The 17,444-nt window shown below is 39.7% G+C and overlaps 1 protein-coding gene across 8 annotated transcripts in view; it reads left to right on the top strand.

Annotated features, from left to right (window-relative positions):
* Positions 1-17,444, top strand: part of LOC138182547 (dystrophin, isoforms A/C/F/G/H) — a 439,773-nt gene that overhangs the window by 324,560 nt on the left and 97,769 nt on the right. For all 8 annotated transcript variants that reach the window (XM_069118516.1, XM_069118515.1, XM_069118511.1 and 5 more), the window contains one exon: positions 15,611-15,783. In XM_069118516.1, the coding sequence (XP_068974617.1) occupies positions 15,611-15,783 (173 nt within the window). The remainder of the gene's footprint in view (positions 1-15,610; positions 15,784-17,444) is intronic.

The following is a 17,444-nucleotide window of genomic DNA, read 5'->3' as shown; positions in this document are numbered from 1 at the left end:
TGCGGTAGCTGGTACACGATGTCCTGCGTTCCATCTCCCGAAGGAAGTTTCATATCCGATATAGACATGTTTCGCGCTAACGCCTTTTCGTCTATTTGCCTTTGACCCCTTGGAAATCGACCTCCTTTGCACGGGAACGAAAGCGTATGAAGTTTCTTTGGCTCCAAGGAACAAGTATAGGATCCTAGAAAATTGGATATTTCCTTTTCAGTAACGAATGCAAAATTTCAAGAAATCCAGCTTGGAAAATTAACAGATTTTTAAGCCCGGTCCTTGGAGTCTTCATATTCAGAATCTTTGGAATTTGCCACTTTTCAAATCCAACGTCTCTCGCGTTTTGAATCTTTACGATTCAGAAGCCTTGTTAGAATCTTCAAAATGCAGAATTCTTAGTATGCGCTAGTTTTAAAATCTAAAATCTTTAAACTCCAAACCCTTTCTAATTCAGATTTTTTATTAAATTCGGATCACCCAGCAAAGCAAACTTTTCTACGGAGCCTACGATGGAAAAAAATCTACGTCCTTCAAAGGCGAGGCGCAAAGAAGATTATAAGTACAAATTTCGCGGTAAATCCTGTTGGAAATTTTGGACGAAACAGGAAAAAAAGAACAGAAAAGAAGGTACAAAGGAAGAAAGAGAGGCCAGTTTTCGGTACTTTGTATTTAACCGAACCACGAGGTAGTTGGGTTTTGATCGCCAATGGGGATGAAGCTGGAGCGCGACGATGGCTGCTGCGGCGCTCTCTAATCGTCCGCAAGCCGCTTAACCCATCCCTTGTTCCCATCGGCCTCTTTCAGTAACATTACGTTGGTGGTTGGTACACCAATTTCTCTATCAGAGCCTGAACCACCGGTATTAACATCCGCCTCGATCTTCTCGTACGTTGAACAAGATTCTCGTTGACTGCTCGCGAAACAAGAGTGAAGCTAATACGTTCTATGAGAAACCTTCTTCGCCTGCGTAATGTCTATTCCTAATATTTAGAATGAAGTTCCGCCTTAACTCACTGACATCGAGTTTAACTTGAAGGAAAATTGAGAGCTATCAAGAATATGGTAGCAGTAAAAGATTATGGGCGTGTTGTAATTTCTTGGTGTAGTCTCGTCTTTAGATCTTTATACATTAAATATTTGGATTTTTACAATTCGTTTTAGAAATACCATTGATATATAGAGTAAACTGAAATTAGCTTTGTCTTGGTATAGAAGCATAAACGATTCTCTGACGAAATACAATTTTAGTTTCGGTCAACGAGCTTTCGATCGATCACCTCCGACCTCTTTACGACGATTTCTCAATTTCATTGTCCAATTATACGATTAATGTTCGATTCTCGGAAGAAAAAAGATACGACTTACCTCCATAAGTTCGATTATCAAAGGGCAGTGCTATAGATAATAATAAATTTCAGGGTAAATTAAAAAAAAAAACGACAATCCTTCCAATATTATCTCTTTTCCGTAGCCTTCTGTGATATTAGAAGCTAATCCATATACGTTCCAAATAACTAAATGACGTTCGCAAACTCGGCGCACGTAATAACCGAAATTCGTGGAATTGTTTCGTTATTTGTCAAAACGTTCGACGAAAAGAGAGATGCTCTTTCTGTCGTTCGTTTCTCTGGCAGTCACTCGTCGCGAAAGTCATGCCATGTGTTTTCGACAGAAGACAAACGACAGCGGCGCTTCTTCCGAACGGTTTGCAGCGGTGCCATGACATTTAGATGATATTAAAATGAAATTTTCTCCGCTGCTGTCCCTGCTTACCCCGCGAGAGGGAAGAAGGGTAAGGGAAATGATTCTCGTTTCAGTTTTTGACGAAGCTCGTGTGACAGGCTTCGCCCTCTCGTCGGGTCCGAAACGAATCGAGACGAAAGCAGGGGGGAAAAAGAGTGCCGAACCGTAGACGCCGTTAATGGGTTCCGTCGACGACCCGTAGCTTTGCCAACCCCTATCCACCGACGATGAGAAAAAAATGAACGACGCGTGTCTGGTAGTCGCGGGGAAACCAACCGAGTGGATGAAAAACCAAAGTCTGACGTATTGGCGATCTTTTTGATGTTGAATTAATTTTTATTTTGAGATTCGGAGAAAAATATCGTGCAGCTACGTTTCAATGTTCGAGGAATATTTTGGAAGTTTGGGGAACATGATTTTAAAATTATATTTTAACGTTTGGCGCATTGAACAGGTCTGGATTAAACACACGCTCATTTTCGTATGGATATTAACTTACCAGGTATGTAAATATGAAACCGGAATTTTTGTATAGAAAATACACGTTTATTGTATGAAAATGATTAAAAATATTTTATTCGAAGTATTGCCCATCGCTAGCTATACATTTTTCCCACCTGTCTGGCAATTGGTGGATGCCACGCCAAAAAAACTGTCGCTCTTTCGAGGCAAACCAGTCATCGAGCCATTTTCGTACATTTTCGTAAGAAGTGAAATGCTGGTCAGAAAGTGCGTGTCCCATCGATGCAAATAAATAGTAATCGGACGGAGCCAAGTCTAGTGAATAAGCCGCGTGCGAAAGTATTTCCCAACTGAACGCTTCGATCGTTTCCTTGACCAGTTTTGCTGTATGCGATGGTGCATTATCACGAAGCAAAATTACTTTGTGTTGCCTTTTTTGATATTCCGGTCGTTTTTCACGCAAAGCTTGATTCAAATCGATCATTTGTTGTCGGTAGCGCTCGGTATTAACGGTTTCGCCAGGTTTTAACAGCTCGGTGGTCTTTTTCGGTGGTCTTCCACGTTCTTCGTTCCTCGCGTCAAAATTGCCACTTCTGAATTTTTTAAACCACTCGAAGCACTGTGATTTACCAATAGCATGCGCACCGTAAGTTTCGACAAGCATTCGATGCGATTCTGCAGCAGTTTTCTTCGAATGGTAACAGAAAATCAATGCTGTCCGCAAATCGTAGTTTCCAGGCACAAAATTTGACATGTTCAACGCTATTACAAACTATGCTGTTGTATGAAACTTGTATTGTTCTGAGTCGAAAATGTTTGTGAGATGTCAACAAAGACTTTTGGCATCAATGACGCAGTTTAGTGATAACTACATTATCAGCTAGGGTCATCCATAGGCAAATTCCGGTTTCATATTTACATACCTGGTATTAACCGAGTTAACTGATAATTAGGAGATTGAAAATCAAGCAACACTTTGCAATTTTAAATATAATATCTTTGTTAATGAAATTGAAACGGTAAGAAAAGTTAACAGATCCAAATTACACGTTTCTATGTTATGTCTCGTAGTTTTTAAACAAATATCCAATAAGCTGGCGCTTATGGAATGCTTGGTCGAATTCACAGACGTGTAAAGATTAGAAAAAAATGATACATTTATAATGTCTTGCGTTCTTCTTTCATTCGATTTTTCTTCCTTTCTTATTGTTCCTAAAAGATATTGAAGTTATGAAAAAGAAGAAATAATAAATAGAATCGAGAAACTTGCGAATTATCGGGGAAGTGGTAGTTTCGCGAACTTTTCTTTGCTTCGTGACAGATTTTTTTAATCCATCATAAAAGCTGCCATGCGACTTTATCCGAAGAATATACAGAGAGTTTCCCGTGATTGTCACAGTTAGTCGGAACAACGAAGAAATCTGCATCGTTGAAGACCCTAGAACTCGAGTTATTCGCCGGCAACTTTTCGTTCTTTTCGTCCTCCAGAAAGAGACTTTTTCCCTCGTTGAGTCCGCGTGAGGCGAAAAAGTGACGACGGGACTCCCTTCGAACTCGTTTGCAAGTACGACATTCACTTTGCATTTCATTCGCTGGAAATTGTTATCAATCTAAAGGGGAACACACCTTATGCTTCTGAAAATTCCCACGAGCCGTCGGGAACTTCGTTTCAAGAAATAATATTCGATTTCGAAGCGAAACGACGCGCTAATCTCGGATCGAGTTATTGTCTTGCGTTTCCCAATGCCAACGGTGCAATTCTCCAAGGGATAATGGAGTTTCATAAACGACGAAAGGGGTCTCGAAAAATTTTCCATGAATAGATTTATATTTCACGCGAATATTCGTTTCTTCTTTTTTAATTCCACTCGGTTTTATCTTCTCGGCGAAGATCAGAAGATTTGAAAAGACAAAGATTCAGGTTTGCGAAAGTGTTAGAACGGACAATAAGATGGAATCATTCGAACGGAGAGAAAAATCAGGATTTATCTTTCAAATATCGTATATTTTATTCAGACTCGTTATCCTGCTCATTTATCTCGGATTAAATCCTATACTTATAAGTATCAAAACGGTTTAAAGAAAAGGAACGTTTCTAGATGAAAAAAATACTTCAAAAATTACCAATCCTTTGTATCGACACTTCGAAAAAATCTTCAACCAATCAAATCATTTTTCAAATCTCCATCATACTCACGAAGAAAACTTCGTATGTTTCCTAATTCAAGTCACGAACTTCGACTATTACGTAAGGCTATACTTTCGACGATATCTCATCGTAATCGATGACTACTAATCGTCATAAAAGTATTATACGCTTGACTTTAGTGTTTGTTATATCATACCTTTTACTTCTTCTTACTTTTTCCCTATTTCTCGTCAACTTGCAATTACTTTTATCATATGTATGATAATCAAAAAGCTCTCGTCTATTAATTAGAAGAATTAATTAGTAAAAAAAATCCTCCGTCATACATTTTCAATACCAAGGGATCCTGCTCGATAAGGAAAGAAGAAAATCAGTGGAATTCGTTTCTGTCGACTACCGCGTGAAACGTAGCTAAATTATTTGCGGTTCATCGGGGATGTCGTGACAGGGTTGAGGCCTGATGTTTTACAAATCCGCCTCGTTACTTACCACAAGCTGTTCGTTCGATGCATTATTCATCCCCGTAGTCCGATTCCGCGTCTCGTATATTTTATTTTGATCGCCACCAGAGTCTCACAGCCTCGTTCCAATCGGGTCCAGGAAGATGGCTCGCTTTCTAATCCGACAGAATGCGCCCCTATTCCATTCTCGAGGCCACATTTTATCCAGCTCTCGCTTCGAAAAAGGAGGTGGACACGCGTCATTGATTTCGTAACAAGATAGAGAGTGCTCAACCCTCTTTCGAGCGCCGTTTGTTCAACCCCTTCTGGGATAAAGGGATAATTTTTCTTCGAGGAATTGGATTCCACGTAACAATGGCCAGGACGTGTGCCTGACACGATGCGTCCTATTCGAATCCTGCAAGAACTAATCGTTTCTCCGGCTGAAATCGATGGCTTTTGTACCTCTCTATATGTACCTGTGCTTCACACGGCTCAAAATGACTGTTAGATAGTTGGTAATTGATGTTATGAATTGAAAATTACGTTGCTCGATTTGCGGTTGATTTTCCTGTTCAACTTCTGTAGTTAAAATTCTTTCTGTCTCGTAATTCGCTAACATAGCGAAATCTAGAAAATAATAGAAATTTTGATGAGGAGATCGTTAGGTCGTAAGTGGGAAATTACGCTGTTAGAATTGGAGAGCATCGTCTCGCTGACTTTTTCGTAGTTGGAATTTTCTTTATTCTTTAGATTTCTAGTTTGAAATCTAAGAATCAATAATAATTGGAACGGAAAAGACACGTTACTGTTTATAAAATAGATAGTTTCCTATAAGAAACTGAATAACGTTCGTGTAATTGGCAATCGTTTGTTTGATCCATCTGGGGATAAAGAAGCCAATTTTTCTCCAAGGAATTGGATTTTCTCTAACAATGGAGTCGATGTGCTCTTGACGTTGTGATATATTTGATAGCACTTGTATGAGCTAAGAGTTTCCCTTTGGATAAAAACGGATGGAACTTTGATTGTTCGAACCAAACTGAACTGAAAATTGTATTTATCGCTTAAGTGAAAACTAGTGAAAAAAAAGAAAAACTTAAACAAGACCTTTAAAAGTGACTGAAAACAAAATAAAGAATAATAACTATACACTCGAAATGTCCAGCATCTCAACGTGCGACTAAAACTTCTCAGAAAATCGTCGTCCCTGAATAAATTAATTAATACGATCCAAACTTCCGCTTCGTTAAACGCGTAAATTTACAAAACTGAAATCAGTCCCATCAGAGTACTATTTTTTTCTTTCTTCTTTCACGTTTGCACCCAGTCACAATTAAGTGCAGCGAGACGTACATACAATTTCTTCATCTTCAAATTCGTCCGCCAATTTTTCTTCGTAACTTGTGCAATGTTCGACAAACGTTCAACTCGGCACCCAATCTCCTACCATCGACGAGAACCGATAGAAACGCCGATTATTGACAAAAACTGGAGGCAAAGCGTTCCGAGTGCTCATTAGCGCGGCTGTTTAAAATGTTGTTTGCCGATAAATCGCGACACGTGTTCCTGGATTTTTCCGTTGCACGGCTATCGGTCAGCCGTATGAAATGCACGCACGTATCACGCGACACCCGTTCAGACAAGATCCGTGTGCAACGTTTAATCAGTGATCGATAATTCGAGCAAATGCCGTGGCATTTGCATACAGCTGCTGCGTCGATCACGGTGAAAACAAGCGCGTTAGTTGCCAAACGGAGTGCGTGGGTGAGAGGGTGAGAATTACGAGAGAGAAAAATGCGTGGCACAGTGTGGTGGAACGAAAGAGGACGCAGGAGGATGTGCGAGGACAGCGGCGGAAATCCGTGCGTGTATTTATCGAGTGTCGAAACGTCGAAATCGAAGAGGGTGAACAGGTAAAGGACGTGGAACGTTGGAGGACAGGGTTGGACAGTTGGGGTGATGAGGGTGGAACTTCCGGGTACGTAATTACGGTGGATTATCGTGATAGTGTGCGCAAAGGGGGCACCTGGCCCGGGGGGCGTGCCACCCTTCAGGGGAACCTCCCTCGGGGAGCACGTGGCAAGCAGAAACCGGACGACGCACGGTATATCTACATTTCCTACATGCTGCTGGCAGAACTGCATCTCTTCGAACAGGTAAACGCCTATGTTTGATCGTTCACGACGATACGTTGGAGACGAGCAGTGATTATCTTTGGTTTATCTTACGGTTCACGTGTTATTCGAAATAGGTAGCTTGAGAGATTTCAAAAAGAATATCTCTGTTATATCGTAGTCAGCCATTTATGCTACGTTGCAACTCTTAAATCGTTCATTTTAGTTTCAGTAGGTGTAAATATTATATAATTTATTTCGAAGAGAAATGAAACGACAGATAAACAGATAGGGAACTCCTAAGTGAAGAAATTATTAGATCCAAAAAATTGTTTCAGTCTCTCCGGTGAACAGAATCTAATCGATGATAAAAAAAAAGCTTGTTTATTGATTTTCTTTTTCCTATGTAGAACGAGACAGTAAAGTGTATAAATAACAAAGTAAAATTGCAGAATTTGTTTATTTATTTATTTTTTTTTTTTTTTTTTGTATACTGTAGAATCATCGTAGACGATGACGTGGATACGAGAATCTACCTTCGAGTCAGCAATAGCTAGGGCAATTAACAGAAAAATATTTTTTCTCAATAAGGTTTGTTTGCGATCTCGTGGAGAGAGAAACGATCCTCTCAGCGGGTTTCGGAAAAAAAGCGGCGAATTCAGTCATTTTTGCGAAGCCGCGTCGGTGATTAAATGAAAAAAGGTATGAATCACTGGGAAAACAATTGGAAAACGAAATCCAAATGGAACGATGAACAATTCGATAGAGAAGTATATCCAGTATTAGTTCCATCGCTTGCTGAACACACTCCATTTCCATTCGAAACTTTCGATCTACTAATCTGATCAAAGAGCCAACCATTCGAAAGTGGCGCAAAGTTTTCAATTTCACCGGTGATTTCGAAGAACCATTTTGCTACTACAACTACATGTACGAAACTGTAAAAAAAAATGTTGAAAACCGACAGGGGGCACACTCGATCCTTTGCAGTCCGAACAGCATTTGGAATTTGATTCCAACCGATTCATACTCGATATTTTTACAATCGATGATACATTTACGTTACGTAGCGCGTATCTTTATCGAATCCATTTATAACAAAAGATAATATGATTTACACGTTGCAACTATGAAGAATCGAGTGAAATAGAATATCGAGTTCAATTTTATTACGTGTTTTGGACTACGAGAGATTGTCAGTGTGCTTAATCGATGTCGAAAAATTAATACATTATCGATCATAGGCATTGGAACGTTGCTCTTATTCGCCAATTATCTTACAACAAACTTGTTACTTCCTTCTCATCATACGCGCATTATATAATAATATACGTACAATATCAAACAAAGTAAAAGTTAGATCTTCTCCATAAATATAGCCATTATGCATCCTAACATTTCTGACCGGCAAAGCAACTTCGTATCGTTATAATCATTGCGCTTATTATTGTAATAAGAGAAAGGTATCTCGCGATATCGACCGTCATAAAATAATGAAACGACGATTTTTTAACGATTCGCAAAACTTCCGTGCAAAATCATTCAACGACGCGACGTGACAAACCGCTAAGAAGGTTTCACGGCTCTATGTGAATACCGTTTAGGTCGTCTCGTCCATAGATCACGTAAATTTGCCGGCTTTGTCCCTGCGGAGTAACGCCTCCAAGGGAAGGAGCTCTCTCAACTGGCGGAACAGTCGAGGAATCTCGGTATACCGACGGGTAATCGGCAATTCCCCGTTAGAAATCCTCGCCAGCGTGCACGTCACCGACCGCCTAAGTGTCAGACATTGATTAAGCCTGACACTGCCGATTAAATACGTCACGTGGAACAGGCCGCTTCGAAAGACGAAGCCCCTTTGAATTATGCTCGACCCTCCGTCGTTTCCGACGGAATGGCTCGTCTTCGTATCATGTAAAATTTTCATCGTGCGCAATGGGATCGATTAAATTTTAGAGAATTGACGCGGATAAACGGCACGACGTCGTTGCCATATTATAGCAACGGCGCGAAGCTTTTAGCCGCTTTTACATTTTCGATAACGGGATTGCATATTCGCGTGCACCGTTAGAAATAGAATTTTATTCAATTTCATAGCGATTTTCGACGATTTTTACTACGATGTCGCGTTGCTCGTTCGTTTTGTCAAGCTACAATGAAATTAATCGAAACTATTTAATAACCGTGCAATCGAAACGTTTACCGTGCGTATAAAAGAATATCGTCGAGGATAGGAATACGCTATCAAACTCGCACGGGATATTAGTTGATGGTGGAGACGATAAAATCTGCATTGTGGATTGGAACGTATCCTACAGGAACGATGGAGATTAAAACTGAAGATCTTGGAAGAATCGAAGGAGAGATAAATGAAATAATGGTGAGAAGTAAACTCGATCCTTAGGGGTAGAAAATTGCAAGTAGATAATAAAACGCGTTAGTTCGGAAATCATTGAAGTTCGACGAAACTTTCACGGTTAGTCTTTAACCGTGGACCACTGCGCGACGTCGTATTGCTCGTCTGCGCATAGATCGATGTTCGAAATTGCTGGAATTAGAGTAAAAAGGAAGAAAATTCCTGTGAACGACACGACGAAAAGACGAACGGGTGGCATCGGCGGAAGCCACGTCGCAGAGAGCTAGCAATACTAAACAGTTGGCAGTGGAAATTGAGGTTCGGCAAGGCTGGAATCCGGCTGGAAAATTTGACAGGGATTTACGGAGAGTATTGCGACGCGAATTTTGTTTACAGACCTCTGGTTTGAATTCAATTATCCAGCTTAAGCAGCCGCAGAACGTTAATACGGAATATGTATGGAGTTTGCTGAAAATGTCACGAAAATTAGACGTATATGAATTAGAAATTAGAAACCTGAAAGAGAATTATGCTTTGATATGACTATAATTAATATACAGTACATCGTCTGAATTAAACGAACAAAAGGACGTTGGTAATTCGAATCACAACCGTCATCGATAAAGTCACCTGGCGTAACTAAAATAATATTATTAGCGAAATTTGTTTATTAAATGTTCTCCTGCGGTAACACGTTTACTAATAACTTCAAAGAAGGAATATTTTATAAGCGAGATTATATCCAATATTAATAAATTCTATTGAGAAGTTGTCTAACCATAAAGCTCTAATATCGCTTAAAGTCTAAGCAGGACTTTTTAAAACTCTGTTTCTCTGTACGATCTACCTCTTGTCGATTCGCAAGCGTTATTGCTTAATAAATCATTGTACGAGACGAGCAAGATATTAAATTTACCCTTGCAGGACGAGGGTAATAAAAACAAATTTTTATAGACTCGATCACAGCAGCTTCCTCTTTCGTTTGATTTAAGTCGATCGTCATACGTACTGCAGGATGATATAGCGATAAGACAACATTGTTTAAACGCGTTAGGTGCTACGTGAAAGAATTTGAAGCGTCGTCAGCCGATCGTAAATAGCGTAATTAACGAAGGAAGTCGTTTGTCTTGTCGCGGCTCGGAATATCTTGGCTCGTTACGTGTTTCGCGTTCGATGATTGATGGAACGTGGATATTATTCGCGAGGCGGCCGCGTAACCGTGTTTTCCTTTGGCAATTACGTGTGTACGCCATGTGTTCGAAATATTATCAGGAGCCGCAACACCAGGCAATAAAGCGATCTCGCCTCCCAGACGTAATATTACGTCCTTGGCATGGGAACAGGTAATACGCTTCTCGCTTCGCCGCGGGCAAACCTGCACTTCGATTCGAGCGTAAGGATTCGCCGCTCTAATTGAATCGTGGCCATACAAACGCACGCGAAATTGATTTAATTACCGATGTTTGCGCGGATCGTCACTGAGATAATCGAGCAGCCAGGTCATTTTGTGACTCGTAATTTTTTAATCGCTATACTGCCGATATTTTGCATTTATGGAATATTTGAAACTGTAAAATACGCAGATTGCAAAACTAGCTGGACGCATAAAGAACGGTCTATTAAACACGTAATATTGGCAAAGAGAATAAGCTGTAAAAACGTTCTTTTTTTAATTTTACATTCTTAACTATATATATACCATTTTGTAGCCTTGTAAAAATGAACTTGGAACGCGATAAATTAAAAATCTATATTCACAGAAATTTCTGAGCAATCTGAAAATTGTTACCAAGCTTTCGGGTAACCCTCGGGGTAATTAAAAATTTGCAACAATATCGCGAAACCTTTTACAGTTCTAGGATTCGTCACACTGGTCTCTAGAGTGTTACAAGAATATTACGATATTGAAACGATATTGGAACGTGCCGAAGTATTCTGTTGCGTTTTCAACAGTGTCGCACGGAATACTCCGTACATCTAGACTTTCGCGTGAACTTCGTTATCAAGCGTCTTAACAATTAATTTCCTGTATATTTGAGCTTAAACGAAGGATAAAATCACCAGCGAAAATCTTCCGAGTCCTTCCTTCTATATTTTCGCGAAAACTAAAATTGTAGAGAACGAAAGGAAAAAGGACAGGCGGAGGAAAAATGGAGCGATTTTATCGTTCATGACGCGCCATCGATAACGCGCTATTTGCGTAATTGCAGGGCGGTTGGTCCGATAAGAAGCACGAGCGCCGTCGACTGGCTAAAAACCCTTTACATTGTGCGTTTTTTCCAGCCCATCTACCCATCGAATTTCTTCTAAACGCTTCTTTCTTCTTTGCATCGGTTCACCGGGGTCACTTTATAGTCACCCATTACTCGGAAAATTTAATCTGCATTGAAAGTGCGCCGTTAAGACGGCGTATCGTATCCTCCAGCCTCTTCGAGATCGATCGGTATCCTACGATGTGATACTTGATTGGCAAACAGCAGAAAAGTGTTAGCTTTCTTCTCTAAACTCTTTTCTGCGAAATTGAACATTATCGTGGAGAATTATCTCGCGTCGTGAAGAAAGTATAGCGTGCAAATTTCACTTTTCCTAAGTACAGCAGTTTGAGCTGAATCAGCGAATGAGATTGGACGTTGATCAGGCAATCGATCGCTTTTGCATTTTCTGTATACATATACACATAATAGAAGAATAAGATTGTTGTAAACTCGTTGTTTACGTTCGCGACTGGACAAAAACATAAGAATTTTTCTATCGATTCATGCATACTACGTTTCTACAGTAATACAAAAAAACAACGCAGTATAATAAAATGGAGAATTTTCAACGTGTGTGAACGTTGGCGTATACTCGGCCGACGATTAATCCAACCACAGCTATCAAACTTCATCGTTCAGATATCTGGTGTTCCAATTAAACGTCACCGATTCGCACTTTCGACCAGCACTCTGACGAAAAGCGTTTTGATGGATGTACCCCGACGCTTTTGAAACAAGTTCCTTGCACCGCTGCACATCGTGTACCACAATATTTGCCATCTATGTTTGCCGCTCTTCCTCTCCGGTGTACAGGTTGTACCGTAAATTGTGGACGCAACTTTACCGCGTCGAACACGTAGGAGCGATAAAAAAGCCATGCAGCAGCTGTTCCACCGCACCAATCAATTCCAGATATCTTGTTATTTTTACGACTGTCGATACTTTTTATTCCATAATTCGTTTAAATCAACCTTTTTATCATTTTATCGTGCAATCTTTTAAAAGAAATATCAAAAGGAACGATAGGATTTTTCAAACATTTCCAGTGTGAACGATATTTCATTAGATGATACAATGGCGATCGTAAAAAATTCAAATACCTTTTACAAACTAACAATTTGCGAGCCAACGTTTTCCATCTGAAATGGCGAACAATCGGTTCTCCGAAAGTGTTATCGCCCACATAAATTCCGCCGGAGCTGTGCATCACTCTCGGTACATTTTCTGCTATGGAATCGTCTACGTTTTATGATGCAACCTTTACACGCGTCAACTGCGTTGATTCAAGAGAGATTCGTGTTTGAAAAAAATATCTCTTCCATAGAATTCCTGAATTCCAATAGTTTTGGCTTTCCTAACTGGAAACTTCAGTGAAACTCGGGGGACTCTCGTTTTAGAACTCGCAGTAGTCCAGAAATCACCGATTACTTCATAGATTGCGAATTATTTTATGCAAGTTCATATTTTTTGAATATAATTTAAAAAAAAAAAAACCAAGATAGGAAATTGTTTTACGTATTAAATATCATAGAGAATACTACGCTTTAGATATTTTACATGTTTCTGCATATTCAAATATTTATATATTTCGCATTTTCAAATTTCCCCATAAATTCGTAGAAATGCTCGGTCTATTATTTAGAACGCGAGGTCATCTTTTAATCAAACTCTTTGCTGGTTAACTATTCATCTATGGCTTATTTATCATCTATCTACAGTAAACTAGTAGAGTCGCAAAACGGAGATGCGAAACGGAAAACAGCGTGCATTCAATTCCGGAACGACTTTCAATCTGTACTTGTTTGAATTATAGAAGTTAACATCCGTGGCCCGAGAAGAAAGGCTATTGAATTATTGTCCGCATCCCCCGTAGTGGAGAAAATTCGCCAACAGGATGGAACATACGAGTGGCTTTCTTTTCCAACGAAAATACCCTCTCTTAGGCTTTTGGATATTCACCGATTCTTCTTAACTCCGCTATGACCTGAATGTCTGATCGTCACAGGATGACATTCCGTCTGTTTAATCATTTCTTACGACAGATTTCATTGTGCGTTAGGGGTGGTTTTTGGCGAACTATACCTTCGCAGCGAATGGAGAATTCATTGTGAAAGGGATGATTGTGAATGGGGAGGTTCGTAGGATTTTGCGGGTAGTTTAAAATTGCACGGTTAGAACGTTTGGATGATTCATACGGTTTCTTTTCGACAGTCGGCTTTACCGGAATTGTACAGTAGTTGGATGATCATCCCTTAAAGCTAGTCTCGTCGCTAGTTTCTATTTGAATCGTGGATATTCGCCGTAAGAATATTTCCTCGACACTTTTATAGTACAACCAATCATTCGTACAGTATTTATACGAACGATAAATTGTAACAAATGAAAGGATGTTGCGTTATTTTGAAGGATCTAAATTAACTAACTAGATACCACTAAATTTATTAAATTGTAAATGCACAACATGTACAATTTAGTAACAGGTAGTTACAGTCGCAATTTAGTAGCAGGTTGTTACACTTGCGATTTAGTACGGTACGTATTATGCAATTTAGAATAGATACAATTTGGCAAAACACACGTATAATTTAACAGTAAGTGCTTCAATGTGACGACATACTTTTTTACTTTTTAGAATTTAGCCTTTACATAAACGATATAAATTTAAATTCCAAAACGGAGAGAGGCTATACATCTTTCGCTGTAAATACCAATATATACACAGTATCCATAAATAAATTTCCATAAAACAGTGTTTCTCCTAAATCACCGATTGCATCTGCATCGATTTTACGATCCACGAGAAAGGAATGGAAAAATGTGAAATCCGCTTACGGCGAGTAGCAAGTTGCAGAAACGAAACCATGTTTTACGTTTGATTTTGAACGAAAATTTTCCTATTCGGATCCTGGTACCTGTGGAAATTGCGCGGAGTATATAGAGCGCGGAGCAACGAATATTTCTTAATTCACTTGCATCGACCTCGATTTATTTTCATCGGCGCACGTCAACTGTGGACCCAAAGCTTGGACGTACATGGGGAACCCGGCATAAATCACTTCTGGCCAAGCGTTCGCCGCAATTCACGTCATCACGATGACGAAACACTGTTCTCTTTTCCCCCTATTTTCGACGTATACTTTCCACAGAGTACTCTCCCGTCGAGAAAATCCCAGGGCAATATTGCGCGAATTCTTGAAATTTTCTACGTCGGATATTTCACGCTGACATGGAATGTTTCTTCGATAATAACATCGTTCGTTCATCACGAGATATTTTAACTAGTGGCAAAATTAGCTTCCACGATGATTACGCAACGATCGTAAATTTCATCGTACACGGTAATTTGTATCGATCGCTTTTTATTTTATATATTGTTTGTTCTTAACGCTTCTGTATACGCTACGCTATGAGGTTACGCTTTTCGCTTGTGTTACAGTTGGTTACAATGTCTCTGTTTGAAGTTCCGTATCCCAGTTCAATCCTGCACAGTTTTGATTAGTTTGTACGAGTAACGCGTCGGTCGACATTTTTGCCATTTCTGTTTTTCGTTACGAGAATACGAAAAATGGAAAAATTTATTTGGGTTTGGGAAGCGTTGTCCTTTTGATAGGCACAACTTAATTTATTACAGAAACCAAACATACAGTACTGATATATACGACAATACTAATCGTAGAAACGTATTAAATTAAACAAACGTTCAATTTAGTGGAATAGGAGTGATAGTTCTGGCTAATTTTACTAAATTAATATTTACGAATAAAGAGAATAAAAACAATTCTCAATTGGTATCATTGGATCATGGTGACTACGATAATTTGAATTAATATTGAATTATTTATTTTTAATTGTATTAAAAATCTTATCGACGGCCTTCATCGCCTAAAACTCACAATATAAACTGTAATGAAAAACGTACTAAAATTCTACGTAATATTTAATCTATGCTCTTCATTGTACATCGTCTGAAACTAAAATCCATTGGTACTAATTGAGGATTGACATCAACCATTAAAAATTCACTTCTTATATAATACAAAATTAGCAACACTGGAAGAGAAAAATTTACGTTACCCTTTGTTTGGATGTTTCAGGACCTGCAATCGGAAATCGAGACACACCGAGACGTGTACGCATCCCTGAATGGTACTGGCCGGAAGCTGTTGAGTTCTCTGGCCAGCCAGGATGACGCGGTTATGCTGCAACGACGCCTGGACGAGATGAACCAGCGATGGCATCACCTGAAAGCGAAGAGTATGGCGATAAGGTAAGTGACGACCGTACCGCTTTTTCTCACTTCTTTTTCTACTCTCTTCCCTTGTCTCCATTATGGTTCTTCCATCCTTCTGTTTTTCCTCTATCCTACATTATCCGTTTCTTTTTTCAATCCAATTAGCGTTCGCGGTGAGAACGATGACAGGTGGAACGGCGAAGTTTTCAGCTCCCGTGAGCGGTAACAGGTGCGCCGTTTCGAGACAGACGTTCCATTTTGATTGCGGCCGAGTATCTAACCGGCGAGAAGTGGCCGTAGAGAATTCAGCGCGAGATCGCGGCGTGGAAGAATGAATTATACGGGGGATAAGTTGAAACGCGACGGCCAAGAGTTGGGTTATCGGTCTGGTGAAAAAAAAGAGAACGGAGAGTGCTTGGAGGAAAAATGTGGGAAAGTGGCGAACCGAGATTTAAGGAAAATAGAAGCTTGAAAAATATATAGAGTGAAAAAGAAAGTGAATGACGCGTTATATGAGGAGAAGAGGATTGGGGAGCGGTGGTGTGTAACGAGCAGAGAATAACGTGGAAAAGAAGATGAAAAAGAGTAGTGTATAGAAAAGGAAGCGCACGAAAACGAAAGACGAAATAGGAAGAAGAAGTAATTGGTGGAACGTGAGATAAAAGTTGGAGTAAGATGAAAATATTATCGAGTTTTAGCGTATTCCTGTTGGCTATTAGACTGGCGAATTGTATCGAATTGGTCGAATTGTCCGTTGCTGCAATTTTCTTTTCGGATCAATGTGTTTTTTCCACAACTGATAGCATGTTAAACGTTGCATCAACTATGCCTCTGTACTTATTCGATCGCTTGTATGTAAAATTTTCTCGTGTCATTTCGTTTGACATTTTCTTCTCGGATGTTTTAATATGTTCGCGGTGAGCAAGGTTGTCGGTTAAAAAGTAAATCCAAAGAGATGCACGTGTCATATTGACGCGAGAACGAACCTACGAAAATGGCGGAAACAAATTTGCAAGCCAATGCACTTTCCTTCGTTGCCACGTGGAAATTTTTCGTCTAGGATCGAAACAACACGAACACGATTTTTTTCTACCTTTGTCTCGTTTGATATTTTTTATTTGTTCCTGTTTTTCGCTCCCTACTGGACGAGCCGTTTACTTCCGAAAACTTAATTTCAGATTCCATTTCGCGTGCCGATCGATTTATTAATCCGTTGAATATTTGAAAAAAGGCATTAAACCAATGTCAAACTGTTCTCGCGACGACCGTGGAATGTGAACGGTCGAGTTAGGAAAATCGCCGGTGCAAAAATGTTACAGAGGAACTTGGAAACGCGCAGGGTATTTCCAATTGTATTCGCAGTTTCCAGTTTTGCTCGCGACAAATAGGAAAAAGATAACGTTGAAAAATACCATCAACGTCAACGAAACCCACGCCTGCCTTAATATCCTTCAATTTTTGTGCTTGAAACAGAGGTTGACGTTTAATCGGCATCATTCGACGCAAACTAAAACGAGAAAAAAGAGCCTAAAAGGAAGAAAAGGGAAGAACAATGTACCTTGCTAATATGGAGAAAGGGAAAACACGGGAGAAAAGATAACGCACGTTGTACGAGACAATGTATACACGCTTAAATGCATATTTTGAAACAGCGATTAACGCGATTAACGCCGAGGAACGACAACAATGACGGAACG

The sequence above is a fragment of the Bombus flavifrons genome, chromosome 8 (assembly GCF_040668555.2).
Source record: "Bombus flavifrons isolate JBK064 chromosome 8, iyBomFlav1_principal, whole genome shotgun sequence".
NCBI classification, from domain to species: Eukaryota; Metazoa; Arthropoda; class Insecta; order Hymenoptera; family Apidae; genus Bombus; species Bombus flavifrons.
This window is presented reverse-complemented; position numbering and strand designations above follow the sequence as displayed.